The following is a 26,796-nucleotide window of genomic DNA, read 5'->3' as shown; positions in this document are numbered from 1 at the left end:
TGTTGGCATGTTGAGAGTGGGACTACAGGTTTTTCTGTGGTGTTATCAAGAGCAGAACAGTTACCCTAAAAGTTTTCTTTCCTGATAAGCTGTCCCTTCCCAGTTCCTTTGGTTAGAGACAAAGCAGGCTTTCATTGGGTGTGTGTGTGTGTGTGTGTGTGTGTTTTAATTGTGATAAAAAACAACATACAACATAATTTTTTTTTAAGATTTTATTTATTTATTTGACACAGAGAGAGAAAGCACAAGTAGGCAGAGAGGCAGGCAGAGAGAGAGGGAGAAGCAGGCTCTCCACCGAGCAGGGAGGCGGATGCGGGGCTCGATCCCAGGACCCAGGGATCATGACCTGAGCTGAAGGCAGCCGCTTAACCGACTGAGCCACCCAGGTGCTCCAACATAAAATTTTCTATTGTAACCATTTTTAAGAGTACCGTTCAGATTCAGTAGTGTTAAGTATATTCACCTTGTTATGAAACAGATCTCCAGAACTTTGCCATCTTGCAAACTGAAACTCTATACTCATTAAATAATTCCCCTTTCCCCCCATGTCATGGTAATCACAATTCCTAGTATCTGTTTCTATGAATTTGATTACTCTAGGTTCCTCGTATGAACAGAATCATATATTATTTCTATTTTATCACTTAACATAATGTCCTCAAGGTGCATTCATGTTATACCGTATGACAGGATTTTTCAACAAAACTAAGAGTTGTTTTTTTAAAAGATCAACAAATTTGACAAATCCTTAGCTAGATTAAGTAAGAAAAAAAACAGAGGATACTCAAATAAGTAAAATCAGAAAGGAAAAAGAAAGAGGGGGCATTATAACCAATGCCACAGAAATAAAAATGGTTGTAAGAGCATACTATGAAAAATTGTATGCCAACAAATTGGGTAATGAAAAGAAATGGAAAACTTCCTGGAAACTCACAATCTACCAGGGCTGAATCATGAACTGGAAAATCTGGACAGACCAATAACTAGTAAGAAGATTGAATCTATGATCAAAAACCTTTCAACAAAGAAAAGCCCAGGACCAGATGGCGTCAGTGAGAATTCTACCAAACAATTAAAGAAGAATTAACACCAACTTTCTTGAAACGCTTCCAAAAAATTGAAGAGGAGGGAACACTTTGAAGCTCATCCCATGGAGGTCAGTATTACCTTGATACCAAAGCCAGACAAAGAAACTACAAGAAAAGAAAATTACAGCCCAGTATCTCTGATCAATATTGATACAAAAGCCCTCAACAAATACAAGTGAACTGAATTCAACAGCATATTAAAAAGATTATACACCATAACCAAGTGGGGTTTATTCCTGGAATACAAGCATGATTCAACATATGAAAATCAATCAGTGTAACACACCACATTAACAGAATGAAGATCAAAACCACACGATCACCCCAGTTGGTGCAGACAAGATTCGAAATCTGTTCTTGGTGTATACAGCCTTGGACCAGCAACCTTCAAAACCTGTTTTTTTTATTACCTTTGTCTGGCTTTGTTATCAAGAGTATGTTTTTTACCCCAAAATATTTGGCATTACATTGGAAGTACTTACTCCTTGAGTAAGGGTAGAACTTCAGGCCACCCAGGACTTAGACTTTGTGAGAAGAGTTTGGACTGTTGATGTCTGTGGTCCTAGCTGGGACTCTTCCTCTAAAGAGGAAACGGCCACCCAGTCCAATACGCTCCACACAACCCACTGCTCAGGTTGTGAGGAAGAAACAGACCCGGAGGATAGCCTTCGCATGACTCTCTGTTCCCTGAACCCTTGAACCCCGTAGAGGAATGGGTTGCTGGGTCATCAGAGGTGTCAGGGGCTAGCTGTCTGCACCAAACACAAAGGGCTCAGCCCAGAATACCCGAGATGATTTTCTCCCTGACAGAGTAGCCACATTTCACATGCTTATCAATAACCACATGTGGCTGGTGGCTACTTTTTTTTTTTAATTTAATTTTATTATGTTATGTTAGTCACCATAGAATACATCATTAGTTTTTGACGTAGTGTTCCACGATTCATTGTTTGCATATAACACCCAGTGCTCCATGCAGAATGTGCCCTCTTTAATACCCATCACCAGGCTGCCCCATCCCCCCACCTCCCTCCCCTCTAAAACCCCGTTTGTTTCTCAAAGTCCATAGTCTCTCATGGTTCATTTCTCCCTCCGATTTCCCCCCCTTCAGTTTTCCCTTCCCTCTCCTAATGTCCTCCATGCTGTTCCTTATGTTCCACAAATAAGTGAAACCATATGATAATCATATGGTGGCTACTTTTCTATCTTCGTAGAAATTTCTACTGAGCTGTGTTGCTTTAAAAAATTCCATTGATGAAGATCTTTATGGGGCAGACTTACTCACTTTTTGTTATCCAAAGTGTCTTCATTTTGCACTCCCTTTTCACAAATCTCAGGAGTGTAGGATTCTGGTTTGAATGCCTGCATTTGCATATAACAAGGGAAGGGTGGTGCTTCTGTAATCGCAAGGCTTAAAAACCCAAGGTCATGGGGTCCTTCTCCTTAAATCTGATCTCTGTGTGCATTCCCAAAATGAGGTTGGAAATTGGGGTCTAGCACCGCTGATTCCTGCTCCTATAACTGTGAGCATCCCCTGATGTGGAGGACCACATCTGCTGCTCCTGTTACTTCCCTGTAACCATGGATTAAAAGTGGCTCCAGTGTTTTTAGATGGATGTGAAATGGCAATTAACCAGTTACTTTCAGTTAATGAATTTTTCCCATGGGGCCTGAGATATCTGAATCAACTGTTTATATTGAAAAAAAATAGCCAAATAATCATTTTACTTTCCATTTCAGTTTACTTTATATATATATGAGATCTCCAAAGCATCAACTGACTCAACAGAAGCAGTAAATTATAATAGCACTCGCTGTGGGTTAAGGGCTGTGCTAAGCCCTTCCCATGGGTTGGTTCAGTTTGTATTAGGAAAATAAATGAACACAATTAGCTTTAAACCAGAAATAGTACTTTGAATTCATTATCTTAAAATGTTTTTTCCAACCTTGTCTTTAAAGTGGCCCAGCAATGACATAGTCCTCCCTTCCAACAGGATGCATGGGAAACATTCTTATACACACCCTGGTGCTCCTATATTTTAATAGATAGAAAGAACGCTCCTTGAGGGCAACTAATTGCATGTCTCGGGACAGAGAAATGAGAGACGTTATGGAACATCATGTTGCTGACAGAAAACAACGTTTGCTGTTTTTTGGGTTTTTTTTTTAATGTCCGGGAATAATTCTGGAAGAACAATGGAGTCAGGGGATACCAATCTGAGAGACAAGAGCGAATACTAATTATCATGATAATTATAGGTATTTGGAACAAGTTGAGACTGTGAAGAGGCATAAAGTAAAAACTTGATATAAAGGAGATAAAGGTAGCCGTTATCCAAACTTATTTTAGAAGTAATTTTGATTAGAATTAGATTGCCAATAAGTGGATTTTCTGCTTAAACAATTTAGTTCATCTTTGTTTCTAAGGAGCTCCTACAGGTTTATGCGTCAAAGTAGGAAAAGCTGGATAAATGGAACTATGATGAGTTTTAGAAAAAGTAAGTTCTGCACTCAAAATAGGAAGGTTAAATTGGTTCTGAGAATCACAGAAAATGACCAAGTAGATAACAGATCTGTTAGTGACATAAAGCACCCTATGCGGCTATAAAGGTTCTATCTTAAGAAATGTCTTCAATATTAAGTACATTATGAAATCTCATTTTCCAAGTCTAAAGGCAAGTGCAGACCTGAGAAAGGGGCATATTCACAAAGGACATGATAAACTGAGTAAAGGGTCTCATCCTTTTAACATATATAATGATACAATAAAATGAATATATTATCATTTTTTGGTCACAAAGGATGGCAAATGTCTTACATTATTAGTAATTCTGAAGCGGAAGGTTTCATAGGAAGTAGCCCTTGAGCTTACTTTCCCAGCCGTGTGCTTTACATATGATGAATCCTGCCACGCATCCTAGCCACACAGACCAGTCTTCCTAAAACACAATCTGTACTTTTACTGAAGTTACACCACGTATTATGGCTGATGCTCCAACAAAATGCTCGGCAGTAACTGTAGCCGGAGCTATACCCCGGAGAACCTGTAGAGAGAAACAAGGCTCTTGCAACCTGACTTCACTCCTAATAAACAGTGTTTCCTTGGAAAAAGCAACTTGGACTTGCTTCGAGGGCCTATGTGGAGGGGAAACGAAGACTGCATGGCAAGATGGTTAATGTCCCTGCTAACAGGAACTCTCTATGATCCTGAGAATAATGAGAATTGTTTTGTGTTGTTGTTGTTTTTTTTTGTTTTTTTTTTTTTAATTTTTTTATTCTTATGTTAATCCCCTTACATTACAACATTAGTTTTAGATGAAGTGTTCCATGATTCATTGTTTGTGCACAACACCCAGTGCTCCATGCAGAATGTGCCCTCCTAAATACCCACCACCAGGCTAACCCATCCTCCCACCCCCCTCCCCTCTAGAACCCTGTTTGTTTTTCAGAGTCCATCGTCTCTCATGGTTCGTCTACCCCTCCGATTTCCCCCGCTTCATTCTTCCCCTCCTGCTACCTTCTTCTTCTTCTTCTTTTTTTTTTTTTCTTAACATATATTGCATTATTTGTTTCAGAGGTACAGATCTGAGATTCAACAGTCTTGCACAATTCACAGCGCTTACCAGAGCACATACACTCCCCAGTGTCTATCACCCAGTCCCCCCATCCCTCCCACCCCACCCCCCACTCCAACAACACTCAGTTTGTTTCCTGCGATTAAGAATTCCTCATATCAGTGAGATCATATGATACATGTCTTTCTCTGTTTGACTTATTTCACTCAACATAATACCCTCCAGTTCCATCCACGTCGTTGCAAATGGCAAGATCTCATTCCTTTTGATGGCTGCATAATATTCCATTGTATATATATACCACTTCTTCTTTATCCATTCATCTGTCGATGGACATCTTGGCTCTTTCCACAGTTTGGCTATTGTGGACATTGCTGCTATAAACATCGGGGTGCACGTAGCCCTTCGGATCCCTACTTTTGTATCTTTGGGGTAAATACCCAGTAGTGCAATTGCTGGATCATATGGTAGCTCTATTTTCAACTTTTTGAGGAACCTCCATACAGTTTTCCAGAGTGGCTGCACCAGCTTGCATTCCCACCAACAGTGTAGGAGGGTTCCCCTTTCTCCGCATCCCCGCCAACATCTGTCGTTTCCTGACTTGTTAATTTTAGCCATTCTGACTGGTGTGAGGTGATATCTCATTGAGGTTTTGATTTGGATTTCCCTGATGCCGAGCGATATTGAGCACTTTTTCATGTGTCTGTTGGCCATTTGGATGTCTTCTTTGGAAAAATGTCTGTTCATGTCTTCTGCCCATTTCTTAATTGGATTCTTTGTTCTTTGGGTGTTGAGTTTGATGAGTTCTTTATAGATTTTGGATACTAGCCCTTTATCTGATATGTCATTTGCAAATATCTTCTCCCATTCTGTCGGTTGTCTTTTGGTTTTGTTAACTGTTTCCTTTGCTTTGCAAAAGCTTCTTATCTTGATGAAGTCCCAATAGTTCATTTTTGCCCTTGCTTCCCTTGCCTTTGGCAATGTTTCTAGGAAGAAGTTGCTTCGGCTGAGGTCAAAGAGGTTGTTGACTGTGTTCTCCTTTAGGATTTTGATGGACTCCTGTCTCACATTGAGGTCTTTCAACCATTTGGAGTCTATTTTTGTGTGTGGTGTAAGGAAGTGGTCCAGTTTCATTCTTCTGCATGTGTCTATCCAATTTTCCCAACACCATTTGTTGAAGAGACTGTCTTTGTTCCATTGGACATTCTTTCCTGCTTTGTCGAAGATTAGTTGACCATAGAGTTGAGGGTCCATTTCTGGGCTCTCTATTCTGTTCCATTGATCGATGTGTCTGTTTTTGTGCCAGTACCATGCCGTCTTGATGATGACAGCTTTGTAATAGAGCTTGAAGTCCGGAATTGTGATGCCACCGGCTTTGCTTTTCTTTTTCAATATTCCTCTGGCTATGCGGGGTCTTTTCTGGTTCCATACAAATTTTAGGATTATTTGTTCCATTTCTTTGAAAAAAGTGGATGGTATTTTGATGGGGATTGCATTGAATGTGTAGATTGCTCTAGGTAGCATTGACATCTTCACAATATTTGTTCTTCCAATCCATGAGCATGGAACGTTTTTCCATTTCTTTGTGTCTTCCTCAATTTCTTTCATGAGTATTTTATAGTTTTCTGAGTACAGATCCTTTGCCTCTTTGGTTAGATTTATTCCTAGGTATCTTATGGTTTTGGGTGCAATTGTAAATGGGATCGACTCCTTAATTTCTCTTTCTTCTGTCTTGTTGTTGGTGTATAGGAATGCCACTGACTTCTGTGCATTGATTTTATATCCTGCCACTTTACTGAATTCCTGTATGAGTTCTAGCAGTTTTGGGGTGGAGTCTTTTGGGTTTTCCACATAAAGTATCATATCATCTGCAAAGAGTGAGAGTTTGACTTCTTCTTTGCCAATTTGGATGCCTTTGATTTCTTTTTGTTGTCTGATTGCTGTGGCTAGGACTTCCAATACTATGTTGAATAGCAGTGGTGATAGTGGACATCCCTGCCGCGTTCCTGACCTTAGGGGGAAAGCTCTCAGTTTTTCCCCATTGAGAATAATATTTGCTGTAGGTTTTTCATAGATGGCTTTTATGATATTGAGGTATGTACCCTCTATCCCTATACTCTGAAGAGTTTTGATCAAGAAAGGATGCTGTACTTTGTCAAAAGCTTTTTCGGCATCTATCGAGAGGATCATATGATTCTTGTTCTTTCCTTTGTTAATGTACTGTATCACATTGATTGATTTGCGGATGTTGAACCAACCTTGCAGCCCAGGGATAAATCCCACTTGGTCATGGTGAATAATCCTTTTAATGTACTGTTGGATCCTATTGGCTAGTATTTTGGTGAGAATTTTTGCATCCATGTTCATCAGGGATATTGGTCTGTAATTCTCCTTTTTGATGGGGTCTTTGTCTGGTTTGGGGATCAAGGTAATGCTGGCCTCATAAAATGAGTTTGGAAGTTTTCCTTCCGTTTCAATTTTTTGGAACAGTTTCAGAAGAATAGGTATTAATTCTTCTTGAAATGTTTGGTAGAATTCCCCTGGGAAGCCATCTGGCCCTGGGCTTTTGTTTTTTGGGAGATTTTTGATGACTGCTTCAATTTCCTTAGTGGTTATAGGTCTGTTCAGGTTTTCTATTTCATCCTGGTTCAGTTTTGGTAGTTGATACATCTCTAGGAATGCATCCATCTCTTCCAGGTTATCTAATTTGCTGGCATAGAGTTGCTCATAATATGTTCTTATAATTGTTTGTATTTCTTTGGTGTTGGTTGTGATCTCTCCTCTTTCATTCATGATTTTGTTGATTTGGGTCATTTCTCTTCTCTTTTTGATAAGTCTGGCCAGGGGTTTATCAATCTTGTTAATTCTTTCAAAGAACCAGCTCCTAGTTTCGTTGATCTGTTCTACTGTTCTTTTAGTTTCTATTTCATTGATTTCTGCTCTGATCTTTATGATTTCTCTTCTCCTGCTGGGTTTAGGCTTTATTTGCTGTTCTTTCTCCAGCTCCTTTAGGTGTAGGGTTAGGTTGTGTACTTGAGACCTTTCTTGTTTCTTGAGAAAGGCTTGTATTGCTATATACTTTCCTCTTAGGACTGCCTTTGCTGCATCCCAAAGATTTTGAACAGTTGTGTTTTCATTTTCATTAGTTTCCATGTATTTTTTTAATTCTTCTTTAATTTCCTGGTTGACCCATTCATTCTTCAGTAGGATGCTCTTTAGCCTCCATGTATTTGAGTTCTTTCCGACTTTCCTCTTGGGATTGAGTTCTAGTTTCAAAGCATTGTGGTCTGAAAATAGGCAGGGAATGATCCCAATCTTTTGGTACCGGTTGAGACCTGATTTATGACCTAGGATGTGGTCGATTCTGGAGAATGTTCCATGGGCAGTAGAGAAGAATGTGTATTCCGTTGCTTTGGGGTGGAATGTTCTGAATATGTCTGTGAAGTCCATTTGGTCCAGTGTGTCATTTAAAGTCTTTATTTCCTTGTTGATCTTTTGCTTAGATGATCTGTCCATTTCAGTGAGGGGGATGTTAAAGTCCCCCACTATTATTGTATTGTTGTTGATGTGTTTCTTTGCTTTTGTTATTAATTGCCTTATATAATTGGCTGCTCCCATGTTAGGGGCATAGATATTTACAATTGTTAGATCTTCTTGTTGGATAGATCCTTTAAGTATGATATAGTGTCCTTCCTCATCTCTTATTACAGTCTTTGGTTTAAAATCTAATTTGTCTGATATAAGGATTGCCACCCCAGCTTTCTTTTGGTGTCCATTAGCATGGTAAATGGTTTTCCACCCCCTCACTTTCAATCTGGGGGTGTCTTTGGGTCTAAAATGAGTCTCTTGCAGACAGCATATCGATGGATCTTGTTTTTTAATCCAGTCTGTTAGCCTGTGTCTTTTGATTGGGGCATTTAGCCCATTTACATTCAAGGTAACTATTGAAAGATAGGAATTTAGTGCCATTGTATTGCCTGTAAGGTGACTGTTACCATATATTGTCTGTGTTCCTTTCTGGTCTATGTTGCTTTTAGGGTCTCTCTTTGCTTAGAGGACCCCTTTCAAGATTTCCTGTAGGGCTGGTTTTGTGTTTGCAAATTCCTTTAGTTTTTTTTTGTCCTGGAAACTTTTTATCTCTCCTTCAATTTTCAATGACAGCCTAGCTGGATAGAGTATTCTTGGCTGCATATTTTTCTCATTTAGTGCTCTGAATATATCCTGCCAGTCCTTTCTGGCCTGCCAGGTCTCTGTGGATAGGTCTGTTGCCAATCTAATGTTTCTACCATTGTAGGTTACATATCTCTTCTCCCGAGCTGCTTTCAGGATTTTCTCTTTGTCTGTGAGACTTGTAAGTTTTACTATTAGATGTCGGGGAGTTGACCTATTTTTATTGATTTTGAGAGGGGTTCTCTGTGCTTCCTGGATTTTCATGCCTGTTTCTTTCCCCAAATTAGGGAAGTTCTCTGCTATAATTTGCTCCATTATACCTTCTGCCCCCCTCTCTCTTTCTTCTTCTTCTGGGATCCCAATTATTCTAATGTTGTTTCGTCTTATGGTATCACTTATCTCTCGAATTCTGCCCTCATGATCCAGTAGTTGTTTATCTCTCTTTTTCTCAGCTTCTTTATTTTCCAGCATTTCATCTTCTATATTACTGATTCTCTCTTCTGCCTCATTTATTCTAGCAGTTAGTGCCCCCATTTTTGATTGCACCTCATTAATAGCCTTTTTGATTTCTACTTGGTTGGATTTTAGCTCTTTTACTTCTCCAGAAAGAGTTTCTCTAATAACTTCCATATTTTTTTCAAGCCCAGCTAGTATCTTTAAAGTGATGATTCTGAACTCTAGATCTGACATCGTACTAATGTCCGTATTGAGTAGGTCCCTGGCAGTCGGTACTGCCTCTTGTTCTTTTTGTTGAGGTGATTTTTTCCGTCTCGTCATTTTGTGCAGAGGAGAATAGATTAATGAGAGAACAAAATGCTAGCAGAGTAACCACGTCCCCAGAAAATATACTCTAAACAAATCAGAAAAGACCTGAAGCAGTGGGATAAGAAGGGGAAAGAGAGAAAAAAAAAAAAAAGAAAAAAAAAGATAAAGATAAAGATAAAAACAACAACAAACAAAACAAAAGAACAACAACAAAAGAAAAACCAGAATGTGATCAAATATGATCTATATGGTATATAGATCAGTGCCACACACTAGATTTGGGGTGTGTTTTGGTCTTTTAGAAGAAAGTGTCTCCCAAAATTTTAAAGAAAGAAAAACTTATATATGTACAAAAATAAGGGTTGATATGATGAAGGGATGGAAAATGACTGTAAAAATGGAAATTATAAAAAATTTTATAAAAGGAATTGATAAGAAGTTGTTTGAAAAAAGAAAGAGGATTTAAAAAAAGAAAAAAGAAAAAGAAAAAAAAAGGGAGAGGATGTGATCAGGCAGGGGAATAGAGAACACCATATACTAGAGATTTAGGGTATATTTTAATCTGTTAGAAGAAACTATCTCAAAATTTTAAAGAGAGAACAACTTATATATATAAGCCAAAAATATGGGTAACTACTATGAAGGGATAGAATATGACTCTAAAAATGAAAAATAAAAATGTTTTTTTTAAAAAAAGGGATTGATAAGATGTTGTTTGAAAAAGGGAAAAAGAAAAATTCAAAAAGAAATAAAAAGACAAAAAGACAGTTAAAAAAAAAATTAACTTTAAAAGACTAAGGAATCATGGTAAAAAAGCCGTGAATTCTATGTGCAGTAGTCCCTTAGCGCTGGAGTTCTGCTGTTCTCATTGATCGGTAAACTTGGTCTTGGCTGGCTGTTCTCGCTGATCTTCTGGGGAGGGGCCTGTTGCCGTGGTTTCCAAATGTCTCTGCCGGAGGCGGAATAGCCCCGCCCTTGCCCCCTCCCGGCTAAGTAATCTGCTCGGGTTTGCTCTCCGGGGCTTTTGTTCCCTGCGAGCTTTCCGTACAGCTTTGGAGGCGGAGAGTGAAAATGGCGGCCTCCCAATCTCCGCCCCGGAGGAGCCGAGAACTCGGGCCCGCTCCTCAGTGAGCCCCCAGAGAAAAGCCGTCAGTCACTCCCGTCTCCCCGGTCTCCGGCTGCACTCCGTGCTCAACCGGCCTGTGACCACGCGTTTCTATCCCTGGCCCCCGACCCCGGGTGGAGTCTCCCAACCCAGCAGATCCCTGCGGTGCCCTCCCGCGCGGCTCCTCCCGGGGGAGGAAGGTGAGTCTCCCCCGATCTGCCGCTTGCTGGGTCCCTGCTGGAGGAGCAGGGGCCCGACTGGGCCGCGGATCGCGGTTAATGGCAACCCCAGCTGAGAGCCCGTGCCTGGGCTCCGCCTCTGCAGCCGGCTTCCGTGCTGCGTTACCTGGGAGCTCTGCTGCCCTCAGGCACCCCCGGTCTTTCTGTGACCCCGAGGGTCCTGAGACCACACTGTCCCGGAGGGTTCCACCCCCCGCTGAGCCACCAGAGTGACGTCCCTCGGTGGAGCTGACTTTTAAAAGTTCCGATTTTGTGCTCCGTGGCTTTATCACTTGCCAGAAGCGGCCGACGGAGGCCCCTCCCCCGCCGTCTATCCTCCCGAATATCGCCTCGGATTCACTTCTCCGCACGTCCTACCTTCCAGAAAGTGGTCGCTTTTCTGCTGAGACAGTTGTTGCTCTTCTTTTCTTCGATCTCCTGTTGGGTTTGTAGGTGTTCAGAATGGTTTGATCCCTATCCAGCTGAATTCCTGAGAGGAGACGAAATCCAGGTCTCCTACTCCTCCGCCATCTTGCTCCGCCCCCCGTTGTTGTTTTTTATAAAAACTTGAACTTTCTCTGGACTTAAATTTGCTAAACCAGTGCTTATGAATATTTTCATCCCGCCAATAAGTCGTAATACTCCTATGTAGGTTTAAGTAGCCCAAAGATCTATCACTAATAATATTTCTTTCAGCTGTAGTAAGTATTTTCAACGTGCACAGAACCCGTTAATGCCCTAGAACTTGAAAATGTGCCCATGGGCTCCAGGGTAGCCATTTCCCCACCATTTGGAGTGCAAACCACTTCATGTTTATTACTGTCTTTCTAATTCTTCCTTCCATGTTGCCACTCATGATGAGCCAGGCTGGGGTAGAAGAAGACAGTCAGGATCCATTGAAAGCACCGAGGGACTCCTTAAACATGTTAGTTACATGGATTGCAAAACAACAGATTAAGCAATCCAATAAACATGTTTTCATTTACTATGGGTCCGCTGCATCCCCCTTGTTGGAAGACTATTTCAACATTCCAGTTGCATCATCAGAGCTAATTTATACTTTATACAGAAAACACTTCAATTGTATTTGTCTTCCTTCAAGGCAAGAAACATGAACTTTATATTTGATTCTTAAAAAATCCACTGAGGGCGCCTGGGTGGCTCAGTTGGTTAAGCGACTGCCTTCGGCTCAGGTCATGATCCTGGAGTCCCGGGATCGAGTCCCGCATCGGGCTCCCTGCTCAGCAGGGGGTCTGCTTCTTCCTCTGCCCTCTTCCCTCTCATGCTCTCTGTCTCTCATTCTCTCTCTCTCAAATAAATAAATAAAATCTTTAAAAAAAAAAAAATCCACTGAAAACAATGATCTATCAGATGTTCTGTAAGGAAAGGAAATGAAAAAATTCCAGAAGTAGTGATTATTCTAGACACACAGAATGCCCCAATGTGTTTTTCTACATTGCTACATAATACTGGGGAGGTAGTGAAGGGGGGCTTTACTTCAACATGGAGTAAACAGGGGTTCTGAAGTTCTAGTCCCAATAATAAGTGTTAATTACGCACTATTTTCCTTTTCTATTTGAAAATAAAACTTGGGGAATTATTATCTTTTAACATTTATTTCATAGAAGGATGTTATTTGCAAACTGGAATTTGTATGTTTATAGTGCTCAAGAAACCCAGCTCTGGGGGGAAATCCTGTGCAACCAGTTTTGAGTATATAGTAAACATTCGACAAATAACTTACTGATTGTTAAATTATTGTTCTCTGGTAAAGGTTTAAATATCTACATTCATAGGCATTTTAACTTGTAATAATCAGTACATATTAGGTACTTTATGTTTTACTTTGTGTTTGATAATTTAAATACCATCACAAATGATATTAACAGAGCATAGTATTCTCTCTATATACAGTAGAGATAAAGCAGTACACACACCATAACAGAATATATACATTTGCACATTTTTTAATATTTTAGGGGAAAAACAATATAATTTCATAATTCAAATTTCACTCAATTTCTCTTAAAAATATTTTCCTAATTTAATTCAAAAAGGTTATTTTATTAACAAATAAGCAGGTAAAGTTTACAAATCAGGAAAGTGGGTGAAACATCACTGCAATTTGGTACAAATATTTTGTTTTCTCTTTTAAAAAGAGAGCAGACTACCATGAATTTCACTATCTATAAATCTGCAAAACGCCAGCTATCAAAGTGATAAACATTTTCGGAACTTAGTATGATCATTTGTTAAAGTTGCAGTGATTTCAGGGTGTTAAAATTCAGCTATGCATTAACTAGAACCTATCATTTTTGTCTTGAATCCTTCTCCACTCTGCATAGGCCTTTTGGAAAAAAAAGTATGTATATTATTCACCAAGGTAGGTTCTTCATATATTACTATATTGAGACCCTGAAAATCCTTCATTATTCACTTAAAGAAACTTCAATAAAGATCTAGTACTGTGGTAGATTAACTTTGATCTCAGCCTGCTGGTTCAAGTCCTTATGTAATCCCCTCCTGCTGAGTGTGGGCACGACTTAAGATTTGCTTCTAACCAACTGAATTTGGCAAAGGGGATGGGCTGTCACTCCCATCACCACATTACATTATATGAAACTCCCTCTTATTAGCAGACTTGCTCTAGAGTCTCTCTCTCTTTCTCTCTCTCTCTTGCTAGCTTTGAACAGAAGCAGGCTTCCATGAATCTTCCAGCAGTAAGGAACCGAATGCTGCCAATAACCATAAGACCAAGGATTCACCAGCTGAGTCTCCAGATGAGGACACAGTCCTGGCCGATACTTCACTGCAGCCTTGCAGAAAACACAGTAAACCCATGCCCAGCTCCTGATCCACAGAAACTGTGAGATAATATATGGGTGTTGCATTAAGCCACTAAATTGTGGTAATTTGTTAAACCTCATAGAAAACTAATACGAAACCATAAGAAAGAAGGTATTTTTTTGAGAAAAGACTTAGGATAGAGGATATCTTTTTCTGTTGTTTAAAAAAGTCACAGAAAAATAGGTATACACTCAAAGACTCGAAGGTCATAGCAAGGCTAAGTGTATGGAGTTCTGGGTGGTCCCGTTGTGGTCAAAGGAAGCAATCTAATTCCTGGCAGGCACATGGCAAATGGCATATCAAGAGTGTAGCACATTTTATTTATAACGGGCTAGTGAGTGCAAATGGTAGGCTCCATGCAATTATCTTACGACCCCTGCCACATGAGTAGTTACTGGAACAATTCCCATGGTTAATACAAATTCTTTGCTCCCCTACTTTGCAAATATCCCCAAATATGAAACGAACTGGTTGATTTTGGGTACACTGATGGAAGCTGACTCCAAGATCCTAGATTCTTGACCAGAATGACAGATTTAGTTCAGATCCTACAACCTGCGTTTTCCCTCAGCGTAAGCATCCTTCCACTGATATTCCAAATGGTAACTAGACCAAGATGGTATTTCAGGAGATGGTTTGCCTAGATTGGTTCAAAATTTAGAAAAAGGAATGGAGAGCTTTAGTTCAAAATGTGACTTCTCCCAAGTAAATGAAAAGACAGTCGCAAGAAATCAAACTGTTGTGATAACCTTCAGAACAAGAGAACCACAGGACTGCAAAAAATAGTGACCTAATCACCCCACGTTTGAAGGAAATAAGTTCAGGATTATATTTCTTCCCAATGGAATGAAGGATACATTGACAGTGTTAAGTACAGAGTTTATACCTGGGCACAACTTCAGTTAGAAAATACACATTTTGGGGAGATCATCAGATGATCTTTACCATAATTTACAAAGAAAAATAAGCGAAGTACTGCAGACTGGAATGCTTTATACGCTCTGCTACTTACGAATTTTTCTGTTCCATAAATGAACAGAATACTACAATTTCATAGCTGACACTCAGTACTCATTTCATCATAAAAATGTATGCAAACTAACTTAAAAGAGACAAATAATAAAAACAATTGGCCAAAAAAAAAGTTTTTTTCTAGGTTTCTAGTGCATTTTTGGCCAGTGGGCTCTGGTTCACCGGAAGATGGAAACGCACTCGAAGACCATCCAAGAAGCACTTCCCAGCTTTCAAATGTCAGTAGGTGATCAGTAAAGGAAGTAAAACAGATTTCCACACAACACAAAACACTAGAGTCCAACTTTGACTTTTATAAACTTCTGTGTCTCATTTTTAAGAGAGTAGGGCCACAGCTCAAATCCTTGTTTTCACTTAAAACCCAAAGTCGTTATGCAAAATACATTTGAATTTTCGACGATCGGGCCAGAACAGTCAGAAACTGCCACACAGGGATTAACGAGCACACCTAAGTCACTTCTACATAAATAGATCGTGAGGCAGAGCAGAGCCTCCCAGGACCACACAGCCATCACCTGTCCCAGGGGGCTGGGAGGGGGTGGGCTTCACCCACTGGGAGCCCCTGGCTTAGCGAGAAACTCATCACGTCACCAGAGCCCTAAGTAAGCCACCGCGGCCCCTCAGAAGAAATATTCTTTCTGGCTTTCACTAATTGTACTTTGCATGTTGACCTCACTTTTCAGAGCAGTCTCAGCGTTGTCTCCGGTTTGGGGAACATTTGACTCATTTTTTTGGTATAACCATCTCTGCTGATAAATGCGTAGGGCTATGGCAGTGATGCTGAGCAAGATAAATATCACAACCACTATCACACCTAGTGAGAGAGGAGAGAGGAAAAATATAATCAGAATACAAACTTTGTGGACAGATAGATATAATACAGACGTTATAAAACTTTGTTTACATCATATATTCATCACCAGAAAATTGGAAACTAGGCGGTATTAGAACACTGAGTTTGCTTCTAAGTCCGTACATCCGTTAGATACAGCAGTTTGATGCCTTTTTTGCTGAAGCTCTATCAGCTTGGCGTTCAGTTAATGCCCTCATGCTTAAATTCAGAACCACAGCGTGGCCTCTTAGGTCATGCCCGCACTGCATGCTAATGAACAAGCACGTTTTCATTATTTTAAAAGGATAGCGTGTATAGCCCTGTCATAGAGTAATTAAATGCTTACGTATAAGGATGTTAACAAAAATCTGGCGCTGATGTTCTGCTGACTTACCAGTTCTGCAGTGAGTATACCACTTGTTTCTATGAATCTAAAAGAGTCTTAAGTGATCTCTGCTGCTGGAGGGCCATGCCTTATGTGAGATCCCCTTCAGTTGCTTGTGCATAGGGCCTGTGACTTGTTTTTAACCAACGAAATACAACAACGGTGATAAGCTCTACCATAATTATGTGATTATGTTACATAAGACTGTAGCGCCTGTCTTATGGGACTGTCCCTCTTCCTGCTGTCTGTAAGGAGGCAAGCAGTCACGGTGGGAATCCATATGGGAATCCCTACATGGCAAGGAACTGCAGGCAGCCTGCAAAAATCCAGAAGCTCTCGGTCCTACTGAATGCTGCCAACACCCATGCAGGTGAGGAGGGGGATCCTTCCCCAGAGGAATCTCCAGATGAGACCTCAGCCCTGGCTGATACCTTCACTGCAGGCTTGTGTGACCCTGAGCAGAGGACCCAGCCAAGCTGTGCCCAGACTCCTGACCCACAGAAACTGGGACACAATAAAAGTGGGTTGGGTTAAGCTCTAAGTGGGTGGTAATTTGTCAGGAGCAATAGATAACCGATATACCACCATATTAGAAATTTGTAAAAATATAGATAACATTCAGCTATAGGGAAAGTAGATCATTTGACATCTCCTGTTGGTAATGCTGTAAGTACCGAATGCATTAACTATGCCAGTGGTCCCCAACTTTGAGTGCACAGCAGACGGTAACTCAGAATCTCTGAGTGGGAGGCTTGGACATCAATATTGTTTTAAAAGTTCCTCAGATTTTTTTTAAAACCCTGCCAGGTTTGGGATGGTCAAATGAGGCCTAGAAGTGTTTGTTCAAGCTATCATATTCATAAAGAATGAGTGTTTAATCCATACCAAAACAAGGAGGTACCAAAAAAAGCATCCACTAGTCAATATACTTTTAAGATGACTGACACAGGCATTAATATTCCAATTAGCAAATGTTAGAAAACACATTACTGTTTTGTTATGTGAATCAAAATTTGTGTTATAAAATGAAGATTCTTCACTATACTCTGGGACAGACATAAAGAAGCTAATGGAGCCCAACCAACTCGAAGCTTGGTTGGGTGTATTTGGTCACAGGGATTCCTGAGCAGGTGCTCAAGAACCTTTTGAAAGATTCTTGAATATCAATAGGTAGAATAATCATCACTTTCAATATATTTTGCATCTCACTTGAGAACAAACAGTAGAGTTGCTTTAATTTCTTTTATGTTTCGTTATAGGACTTTGCTTAAAAGAGCTACATCATATCCAATTTTAGGGTCAGGGACAGTAACTCAATAACAGCAGATCAGGACACTTGATTATACAATTACTGTCACCATTATCCTCAAACATCCAGGATGTTATTATGTACGTAATTGATTACTAGCTTGTTTGTTTTGTGAGGTTTGGTAGGGTCCTAGAATAACCTCTGTCTTCATCCGCTATCTGAAGAGATGGAGATAATTTGAATAATGCATCGGATGCCTTCCATAACCGTCCTTTCAGCAATTCCAGTGTAAATGTGTTTGTGACAAGCACTAAGGTCTGCCTGCCTCTGCATGTATCTACACATCTGTCTCTTTCTCTATCTGTCCATCTACATGATGGCTCTCTTGGCAAGAAAACCCTGTGATGCCTGGTTTACTGGGTGTGAACGTTATTTAGGTGAATTCTCCTTTCCTATATTGTCCCCTTGACTTGCAAGAGGAGAAGGTGATAAAGCATAGTGCAAAACATACAGAAATCCACCTATAGGAGTAATCCTTTAAACAGATCAAGTACTTTACATGTGGGTGCAGTCTGTGATCAGTTCGACAAAGGGCTGAGAATTCTACCCAGAATTCTACGGTGTGGGTCAATATACTTGGCAGCTGACAAACCACATGGCAAACGGCCACCGCACAGATAGAAGGCAGATCCAAGTGACTTGCAGGGGCCAGTAACCTGAGTTGTTACCACCCTAACAGCCCATGTGCTCTGATTCTCCATCCCGTCTATCGGGAGCCAAGTAGGATTTCTCAGGGGAATAATACTGGTGCAACTTATTTACTTTGTAGAACTTGCCGATGATATCTAACCAAATGCAATAAAGCCCCAAAGACCACATCTTCTGTTCTATCATCAACCTATCATCGTTGCTCCCTCTAAAAATGGCACCAACCATGACATTTTGCATTTTGGGATTTGGATTCCTATTTTGAAAATATTAATCACATTTAAGTCGATTTATTTTAAGTCAGCTTTTGCTTTATAGCGAAGTCTTCTCATTAAAAATAAATGAGAATGGTTCAGGTTTAAGATTTGATTTATATTTTAACACAAAAGTATTCCTTTTAGATATACATTATAAATAACATATATGTTTTTTGTTCTTGGAGTTGTGAAATCAGGGGATCATATACCTCATTCATTACAAAAATAGAAGTAATTGAGATAGGGAGGGACATGTTAACAGTCTTACATAGATTTGGTCAGGGCTTGAAAATGTCTGAATACCTTCCTAACAGTCTGGAGAAAACTGGCGTCTTGATGAACAGAGCGAAATGAGCAGATCCAATCTGACCTGGTGCACAGCCTGCCTGAAGAGTGGACACCCACTTGCATCCCCCAGCTCGAGGACTAATTCCCTTATTTGGAATAGCAATGAAATGGAGAGCAGTTCACTTCCTCCTTACCAAGCAGAGTTTGCAACTGACACATTTCAATAATCTAAATAAATAAATGTAAATGTTCTCTGAATCATAAGGAGGAAACTTGAATATTCATTCTTTAAATCAGACCCAAATAAATTGTTTCAGAGAATACATTGGGAGATATTTAAGATGTAATTATTTTTACCTCTTCAAATATATATATATAAATAGATAGAAAATATGAATATATATTATATATGAATATATATTTAAATACATATATAGTTTAACTATAGGACTTTGCCTTAAAGAGTTATAGTATAGCCAGTTTTAATGTCACATATATAGAATACATGTGACACTAAAAGTATATATATTATACAAATATACATGAATAATTTTATTTATAAATATAAATAAATAAATCTAAGATAAGACTGACACCAGAAACAGTTTTGTGTATTTATGTTCAGAGAAATCTTTAAGTTTTCTATCTTCATATTTACGAAAATGACAATTTGCATAGTTGAGGCGCTTCTCTCACCTGATGTTTTATTTTAGTATTATTTTTAAAAGTTTTGGGCTAAGGGACTGAGAGGTGCATGGCTATTTTGAATCGAAGAAGTAAAGGTGACTACGTCACATACATACACACATACATCCTGAGAAATATGAAGGGGTATTTTCAAATGAAAAACCTCCTTATTCCGTGGTTTGGCAACTATCCTTTTAAGAGCCTCTCCGTGGAACCACGGGTTGCTTCCACTAAGCGCCTGCAGGTGTTGACGTGGGTGCAATCCCATCAAGAACATCAGCAAATGTGTGCGGCCTGCCGTTGACCTCGCGCATCAGCGCGGACTCTCGGACACTTTTTGGTCCATGCCAACAGTGACCACGACGCCAAGGACCGGGTCCTTCACAGCCCTGTTACCTCCGATGACAGCAGAGTCACTTCTGTCAGCATTGACTAAGGGCTCTCCCCCATCTGTTGGTCCCGAACCACCTGCAGCAGAAAAAGGGAGAGTGACAGAGGCGAGAGGGAAGGAGGCCTTTGGAGACATTCGCACACACTGCACAGACGAGCAGAGCATCGCGCTGCTGGAAACGAACATGGAACCGGGACCGGGGCGTGGCCCGGCGAACCAACAGAGGGCTTTGCAAAGAAAGCTGCGGGAGGGAGCCCGCGCGGAGGGCCGCGGGCGGCGAGCGCGACCGCGGGCGGCGAGCGCGACCGCGGGCGGCGAGCGCGACCGCGGGCGGCGAGCGCGACCGCGGGCGGCGAGCGCGACCGCGGGCGGCGAGCGCGACCGCGGGCGGCGAGCGCGACCGCGGGCGGCGAGCGCGACCGCGGGCGGCGAGCGCGACCGCGGGCGGCGAGCGCGACCGCGGGCGGCGAGCGCGACCGCGGGCGGCGAGCGCGACCGCGGGCGGCGAGCGCGACCGCGGGCGGCGAGCGCGACCGCGGGCGGCGGGGCACGCACCTGCGCCTCCTGCGAGCGGCCGGGTGGCCTCCCGCGCCGGGGCTCCGGGCCCCGCCCCCTCCGCGCAGCGGGGCGCCGCGGTCACGCGTCCGCGCACGGTGACGGGGGCGGGGCCGCCGGGGCGCAGCGCGGCCTTGAGCGGAGCGGCGGGGCCGAAGCGCACGGCCGAGAGGCAGCCGGTGAAGCCGCGCGCGCCGGCCCGCAGCGTGTCCGGGTCCGCGCCGGGGGGCTCTGCGGGCAGAGAAGGGCACACGTTAGGGCGCGGGCCGAGGCGGCGTCCGCGCGGTAGCGACCGACCGACCCTCCCCCGAATCCTCTGTCCCTGCTTCCCCGGGAACAGAGGCCCTGGCCGGTACCTGCGGCCTGCGCAGGTGACCGCAGGTGCCAACCGTGCGTGGGGGCAGAGCGAGGCTGCCCCGGATGCAGCCCCGCCGCACAAAGGAATTCCGCCCTCTGCCAGTGCGCTTTTCAAAGGGTCATCACAACATTGCAGGATCTAGGTGGCCCCAGTGAAATGTCTCCTGAGCTCGGGGACAACAGTGCTCTGCGAGTCCCGTCCGCAGTTCTAATCTCGCCATTTACACTTCGCTCCGGCTCACTGTCCTCAGCCCCGTAGAGGCCCCTCCCTAAGCGCAGGAGTCACGGAGGAACCCCAGCTCCCGCTGCCTGTCCCCCTTCACAGTGGTGGCCTCTGTCCCCCCTCCGTAAGCCTAGGCTTGCTCCCCATCGTGGCCCCCGCCCTCACTTGGATCCGACCGAGGTTGGAAAGCTAAAGAACAGCAGCGACGGACCCAGGAGAGCAGGACATCCATTCCTTCCCTTCGATGACGAGCACTTGCCCAGTGCGCCCCAAATCTGACCAGGGCAGTTAAGGGCAGGCTGCATATGTTTCATGGATGCTCAGGGAAGCCACCCCAATGTGGGGACACTTGGAATCTGCTGTCAGACTTCCTCCCTGCGGGGGTGTGTACACTAGCTGGTCGACGACATCTTTTCCTGCCAACCGTAAACAGCAACCGAGAATCTATCCAGTGGCTTCCACAGGCTGGGCATTGTGTGAGGTCTTTGGCAGAGGTGAGAATTTAACGCTCACAGCGTCTAACACCATGAGTGCTTTTATTCCTACTGAAGCTGGTTAACATTCGATTTTAGAAAACCAAGGTCTTTCACGTGGGGCGACCTGGATCCAGCTGGCTGTAGGAACCCCCTTTTCAACAGGATATTTTCTCTTTTATTCCTTCAGGATCTTTTGGACATATTCATAATTGCTCGCATTAGGGATAGGTAAATGGGGATCATTATACTATTCTTTTCCACTTTAATGAATGCATACACCGTCCATAGAATATATGTATAGACTCTAGAAGTGTTTTTTTGGTTGGCATAATAGCTGGTCTTTAAGTTCACCCTGAGAATCTCAGCTGTGATCCCGTGTATCTTAATGTTGTAGTTAAACTCTTGGGGGACAATGTTTGTTTCCTTTGAGTTTTTCAGGGGTACTGTAAGAGCTATGTAAAAGACCTCTAAAAGCAACTAAAATTAGGGGCATGTTTACATTATTATAATCCTAATAAACAACTCTCTGAAACATATAGCTATCTTAGGCAGGTTGATTATATGAGGCATCAAGTAGCTTTATGTATGATGAATTTCAGCTACATTCTTAGAGTGAAGTAAAGCAAGCTTGAGACAATTAAATGATTATATTAAAGAGTTCTTTTGGGGCGCCTGGGTGGCTCAGTCGGTTAAGAGTCTGCCTTTGGCTCAGGTCACGATCTCGGGATCCTGGGACTGAGCCCTGCATGGGGCTCCCTGCGCAGCAGGGAGTCAGCTTCTCCCTCTCCATCTGCCCCTCCTGCCCCGCCCCCCCCCCCAGTTTGTGCTCTCTTTCTCAAATAAATAATCTTTAAAAATAAAAAAATAAAGAGTTCTTTAAAAATCACTTAACTTTTTTTTTTGCATTCAGACTATATATATTCCATAAAGAAAGGCAACCTTGCTTGAATATACTTGAGAGAATGTCAAGAAGAACTAAAAGGGGAAAACACTATAATAGTAACACAGGACTTCTACAATGCGAAAATACTCAAAAACAGAACAGTACAGGCCAATTAAAAGTCTCAGCCGCTGAGCAAAAAGAGGGACTGGACAACACTTGCTTTCCTGGTCAAAGTCTGACATGAACACTACCAGGCTAGGGTCACAGAACAAATCCTGGGCAGACATTTATCTTAATATTAATTGGACTAATTTTGTCAGATTTATTTTTTAAAGATAAATTTTAAAATGTCTATAGGCAGTGCTATTATTCAAGAAAGAAACATCAGTAGAACATATTGCAGTCAAGAATTTGTACTTGACTTTTATACATATATATGGATTGTGGGTATGGACGTGTGTGGGTGGGCTTTTGTGCCCACATAGCCTATTACTAACCATGTAGCTGTAGCCGTGACTTTGTATGCTTGTTGGGTGTCGATATACATCGAAGGGTTTACTGCTCACTGTTTCCTCTTGCCTTCATATTTTCCATCCTGGGGTCATGATTGTGATTCATTTTTTGACTGGAATAATTCTCTAGTATTTTCCTCAGATGGGATGCATGGTCAATATTTAATCTCCATCCTTCCTTGTTATCCAAAATATCTTTTCTTAACCTTGTCAAATACATTATATATTAGATGCTTGCGTTCTGGCTCATTCCTCAGCAATGTTGACCATAATCCACATCATTTTTTTATCCCGCTGTAACAAATGAGAAGTTGGATGCTGATGCCAAAATCATTATTTTTTCATTGTAGTAACTTCTGTCTAGAAAGTTTGGAAGATTTTTCTCTGTGGGTTTTGCAATTCGGAAATTTTCCCAGTTGTATGTCTTTTTCTCGTCAGAATTGATGAGAATTTCTCATCAGCATTCTTTCAATCTGCAACTCAGGTTTTCCTTTAGCTCAGAGAAATTTTTTTTTAATGCATAATTACTGTCTTTGCTTCCAATTCTGTTTCTGGATCTCTAATTATTCCCGTTAGGTTTTCTCTTATTTTCCCTCCTAATTTCTCTCTCTAAATCTTCTTTCTCTGCAGTTTGAGATACTTCCTCTCTATAATATTACAGGCCAGTGTTTGAGGATAACCAGTGATGATTCTTGCCTTCAGATGACCAAGTGAAATCTTGAAAAGCCGTATTTACTTTAACCCCCAGAATTGGTGTGTGCATGTGTGACTTTTTTCAAATTTTCTTGAGTGCCAGTTTTCATCCTAGTTGTGTCCTGTCTTCTTTAACAGCTCTATTTTGATGTGGGAATTGTATTTGTTGTCTTTAATCCTCCTCCCCCTTTCCTTAGGGATGACATTATCTTTTTACTTGTTTATTTATTGGTCTGCTAATGAGGACTTCACGGTTGGGGATCTTATACAATGGAGGGTCCTGGCAAGGGGGAGGCTGTAGCCTTTCTGCCCCATACCCAGCAGCGGACCTTCAGGCTGATCCCCTAACCCCAAAGTGTAGGAAGAAGTCTTTCTCCCTCACCCTCACCATGGTAGAAGGAATGTATCCCAATCATCCAGTCCATCCTCCACTCCACAAGGGGCACTGAGGATGGGCACAACCATGCTGAGCGGTGTTGACTTTCCCTTTGGAGGTCAAACTTTTTAAAATTCTAGATAAATGACACAATTAGAAAATGAGTAGTAGAGGGGCACCTGGGTGGCTCAGTCATTAAGCGTCTGCCTTCGGCTCAGGTCATGATCCCAGGGTCCTGGGATCGAGCCCTACATCGGGCTCCCTGCTCTGCGGGAAGCCTGCTTCTCCCTCTCCCACTCCCCCTGCTTGTGTTCCCTCTCTCGCTGTGTCTTTCTCTGTAAAATAAATAAATAAAATCTATAAAAAAAAAAAGAAAGAAAATGAGTAGTAGACAGACTTGTCCAGTTTATCTTTCCAACAATTCAGAGCTGCAGGGACCTGATTTTTCAGAGTTGGAAAGAAGTGAATGAATTATTCCTTCCTCCCCGAAACACATGCCCATGCACCAAACTCTCCCAGCACCTGCAGCTAACACCTGAAAAGAAATCAGGGATACTTTGGGACCCTAGGCGCTTTGAACAAGCAATGCCAGTGGGTACTTACTGGAAGACTAGTCTTTAGTAAATAATACCAACTCTTCATGTAATGACATGTGAGCCGTCTCCGCCACTCTTTTACCCGACAAGGTGATACCGTCAGAACTCTACACAATTGCTGCTCTTAGTTCCTTAGTCCTTTTCAAAAATTGTTCAGCCCCTCCCGATGTGGCCCTGCTCTGTCTCAGCAGTCCTGAACCCTGGGCCCTTCCAGTTCTCTCCCCCCTATCTCCCATCACACCCTATTCTCGAACAAACTCATTCACATGTCAGAATAAACGTCCAGTTATGGCTCATCACTCACCTCTTCCAGCTGCATGTGCAGAAGGGCTCTGGCAAAAGAAATAAATCTCTAATAGTTTTTTTATTATTATTGAGATACAATTCACATTGTATCATAAAAGGGTCCCATAAGACTGACCCTTTTAAAGTATACAATTCAGGAGGGTTTTGTATATTTACAAAGTTGTAAAACCATTACCAGTATCCACTTGCAGAATCTATCACTCCAAAAGAAACCCAGTACACATTAGATTCCATGTCCCATTCCTACCCTCTCCAGCCCTGGGCAAATCTAAACTTTCTGTTTCTACAGATTTGCCTATTCTGGACATTTCACACAAAATAAATCATACAGTATGTAACTTTCTGTGTTTATCCTTTTTCATTTAGCATAATGTTGTCTGGATTCATCCATGTTGTGTCATGTGTTGGTACTTTATTACTTTTATGGCCAATATTTCATTGTATACCAACAAAAGTGGTATACAACAAAAATACTGGCCATAAAAAGTAACACTATAGCACTTAGTCGATGGTCACTGGGGTTATTCCCACTTTGGGTTATTAGTGGAGAATACTGCCATGATGATTTTGTGTCTGGACATACGTTTTCAGTTCTCTTGGGTTTATACCTAGGAGTGGTCATATGGTAACTCCGTGTTTAACTTTCAAATAAACTGCCAAACTATTTTTCCATAGTGGCTGCACCATTTTACATTCCCATCACCAATGCACAAGCATTCAAATTTCTCCACATCCTCCACAAAACTTGTTACTGTCTTTTAGTGATATCTTGTGGTTTTGATTTGCATTTCCTTGACGGCTAATGATTTTGAGCGTCTTTTCATATTGATCATTGGTATATCTTCTTCGAAGAAATGTCTTTGATTTTGACCTTTACAAATCTTTTGACCTTTACAGATCTTTTGACCGTTATTTGTCTTTTCATTTATTTGTAAAAGCTCTTTATATACTCTGTACAAAAATTTCTTATGAGAGACATGACTTGCAAATGGTTTTCCTCACTTTGTGGATTGCCTTTTTATGTTCTTGGTAGTGTCTTTTGAATCACCAAGGTTTTAATTTTGATGAAGTCTGATTTATCTATTTTCCTCTTACTCCTTGTGAGAAACCATGATCTAACCCAAGGCTTTTGAGAAGCCTTACCCAAGAAACCATTGCCTAACCCAACATCACAAAAATGCACAACTATAGTTTGGTCTAAGAGTTTTATAATTGTAGTCCCCCCCCCCCCCATTTAGGAGTATCATCCATTTTGAGTTAATTTTTCTAAATGAGGCAGGGCCAACATTGCTTTTTTAACCTGTGGATATCTGGTTGGCTCAGTACCATTTGTTTAAGAGACTATTCTTCCTGCATTGAATGGGCCTGGCACCAATATCAAATGTCAATCGACGATAAATAGTTTTATTTCTTGACTCTCAATCTATTCCATTGGTCAATATGTTTATCCTTATGCCAATACCACACAGTTTTGATATCCATGGCTTTGTACCAAATTTTAAAATCAAGGGTGAGACCTCCAACTTCATTCTTCTTTTTGAGATTGTTCTGGCTATTTGGAGTCCCTTGCATTTCCATATGCATTTTGGGATTAACTTGTCATTTGGATTTTGATAGGAATCTTGTTGAACCTGTAGATCAATTTGGGGAGCACTGCCATATTAGCAATATTAAGACTTCCAATCCATGAACATTGATGTCTTTCTATTTATGTAAGTCTTCCATAATTCCTTCCAGCAATGTCTCATAGTTTCCAGTGTATGTGTCTTACACCCCTTTTGTCAACGTTATTCCAAGGTATTTTATTCTTTTTGATGCTATTTTAAATGGAATTTACATTTCAGTCTTCATTTCTGTATTATTCATTCCTAGTATATAGAAATACAATAAATTTCTATGTATCAATCTTATATCCTTGCTCAAACTGTGTACTAGCTCTAATAGCTTTTCTCAAGGATTCCTTACAAGATCACCTTCTCTGCAAATATAGTTTTGCTTCTTCCTTTTTGTTCTGGATACTTTTTACTCTTTTTTTTTTATTGCCTAGTAGCCCTCACTCAAACCTGTACTACAGTCTTGAACAAAAGCAGTGAGAGTATACATCCTTATCTTATTCCTGATCCTAGGGAAAGATTTTCATTATTTTCCATTAAGTGTGAAGTTAGATGTGGGGTTTTTCTAGATGTCTTTTTTCATGTGAAGAAGTTTCTTTCTATTCCTAG

The 26,796-nt window shown here is 41.4% G+C and overlaps 1 protein-coding gene across 3 annotated transcripts in view; it reads right to left on the bottom strand.

The window, feature by feature from the left end:
* Positions 1 to 13,897: 13,897 nt before the first annotated feature.
* Positions 13,898 to 26,796, bottom strand: part of LOC123850220 (contactin-associated protein-like 3) — a 177,395-nt gene continuing 164,496 nt past the window's right edge. For 2 of the 3 annotated variants that reach the window (XM_064580022.1, XM_064580023.1), the window contains exons 22-24: positions 20,153 to 20,383; positions 19,603 to 19,674; positions 13,898 to 15,614 (exon numbers count right to left, since the gene is read on the bottom strand). In XM_064580022.1, the coding sequence (XP_064436092.1) occupies positions 15,421 to 15,614; positions 19,603 to 19,674; positions 20,153 to 20,383 (497 nt within the window). In that variant the 3' untranslated portion in view covers positions 13,898 to 15,420. The remainder of the gene's footprint in view (positions 15,615 to 19,602; positions 19,675 to 20,152; positions 20,384 to 26,796) is intronic. The other variant, XM_064580024.1, reaches the window with a different exon arrangement.

Source organism: Mirounga angustirostris, unplaced genomic scaffold (genome assembly GCF_029215605.1).
Source record: "Mirounga angustirostris isolate CCGP_5_RB_7025 unplaced genomic scaffold, mMirAng1.0.hap1 SCAF_15, whole genome shotgun sequence".
NCBI classification, from domain to species: Eukaryota; Metazoa; Chordata; class Mammalia; order Carnivora; family Phocidae; genus Mirounga; species Mirounga angustirostris.
The sequence above is the reverse complement of the archived record's forward strand: the minus strand, read 5'-3'. Positions and strand labels throughout refer to the sequence as shown.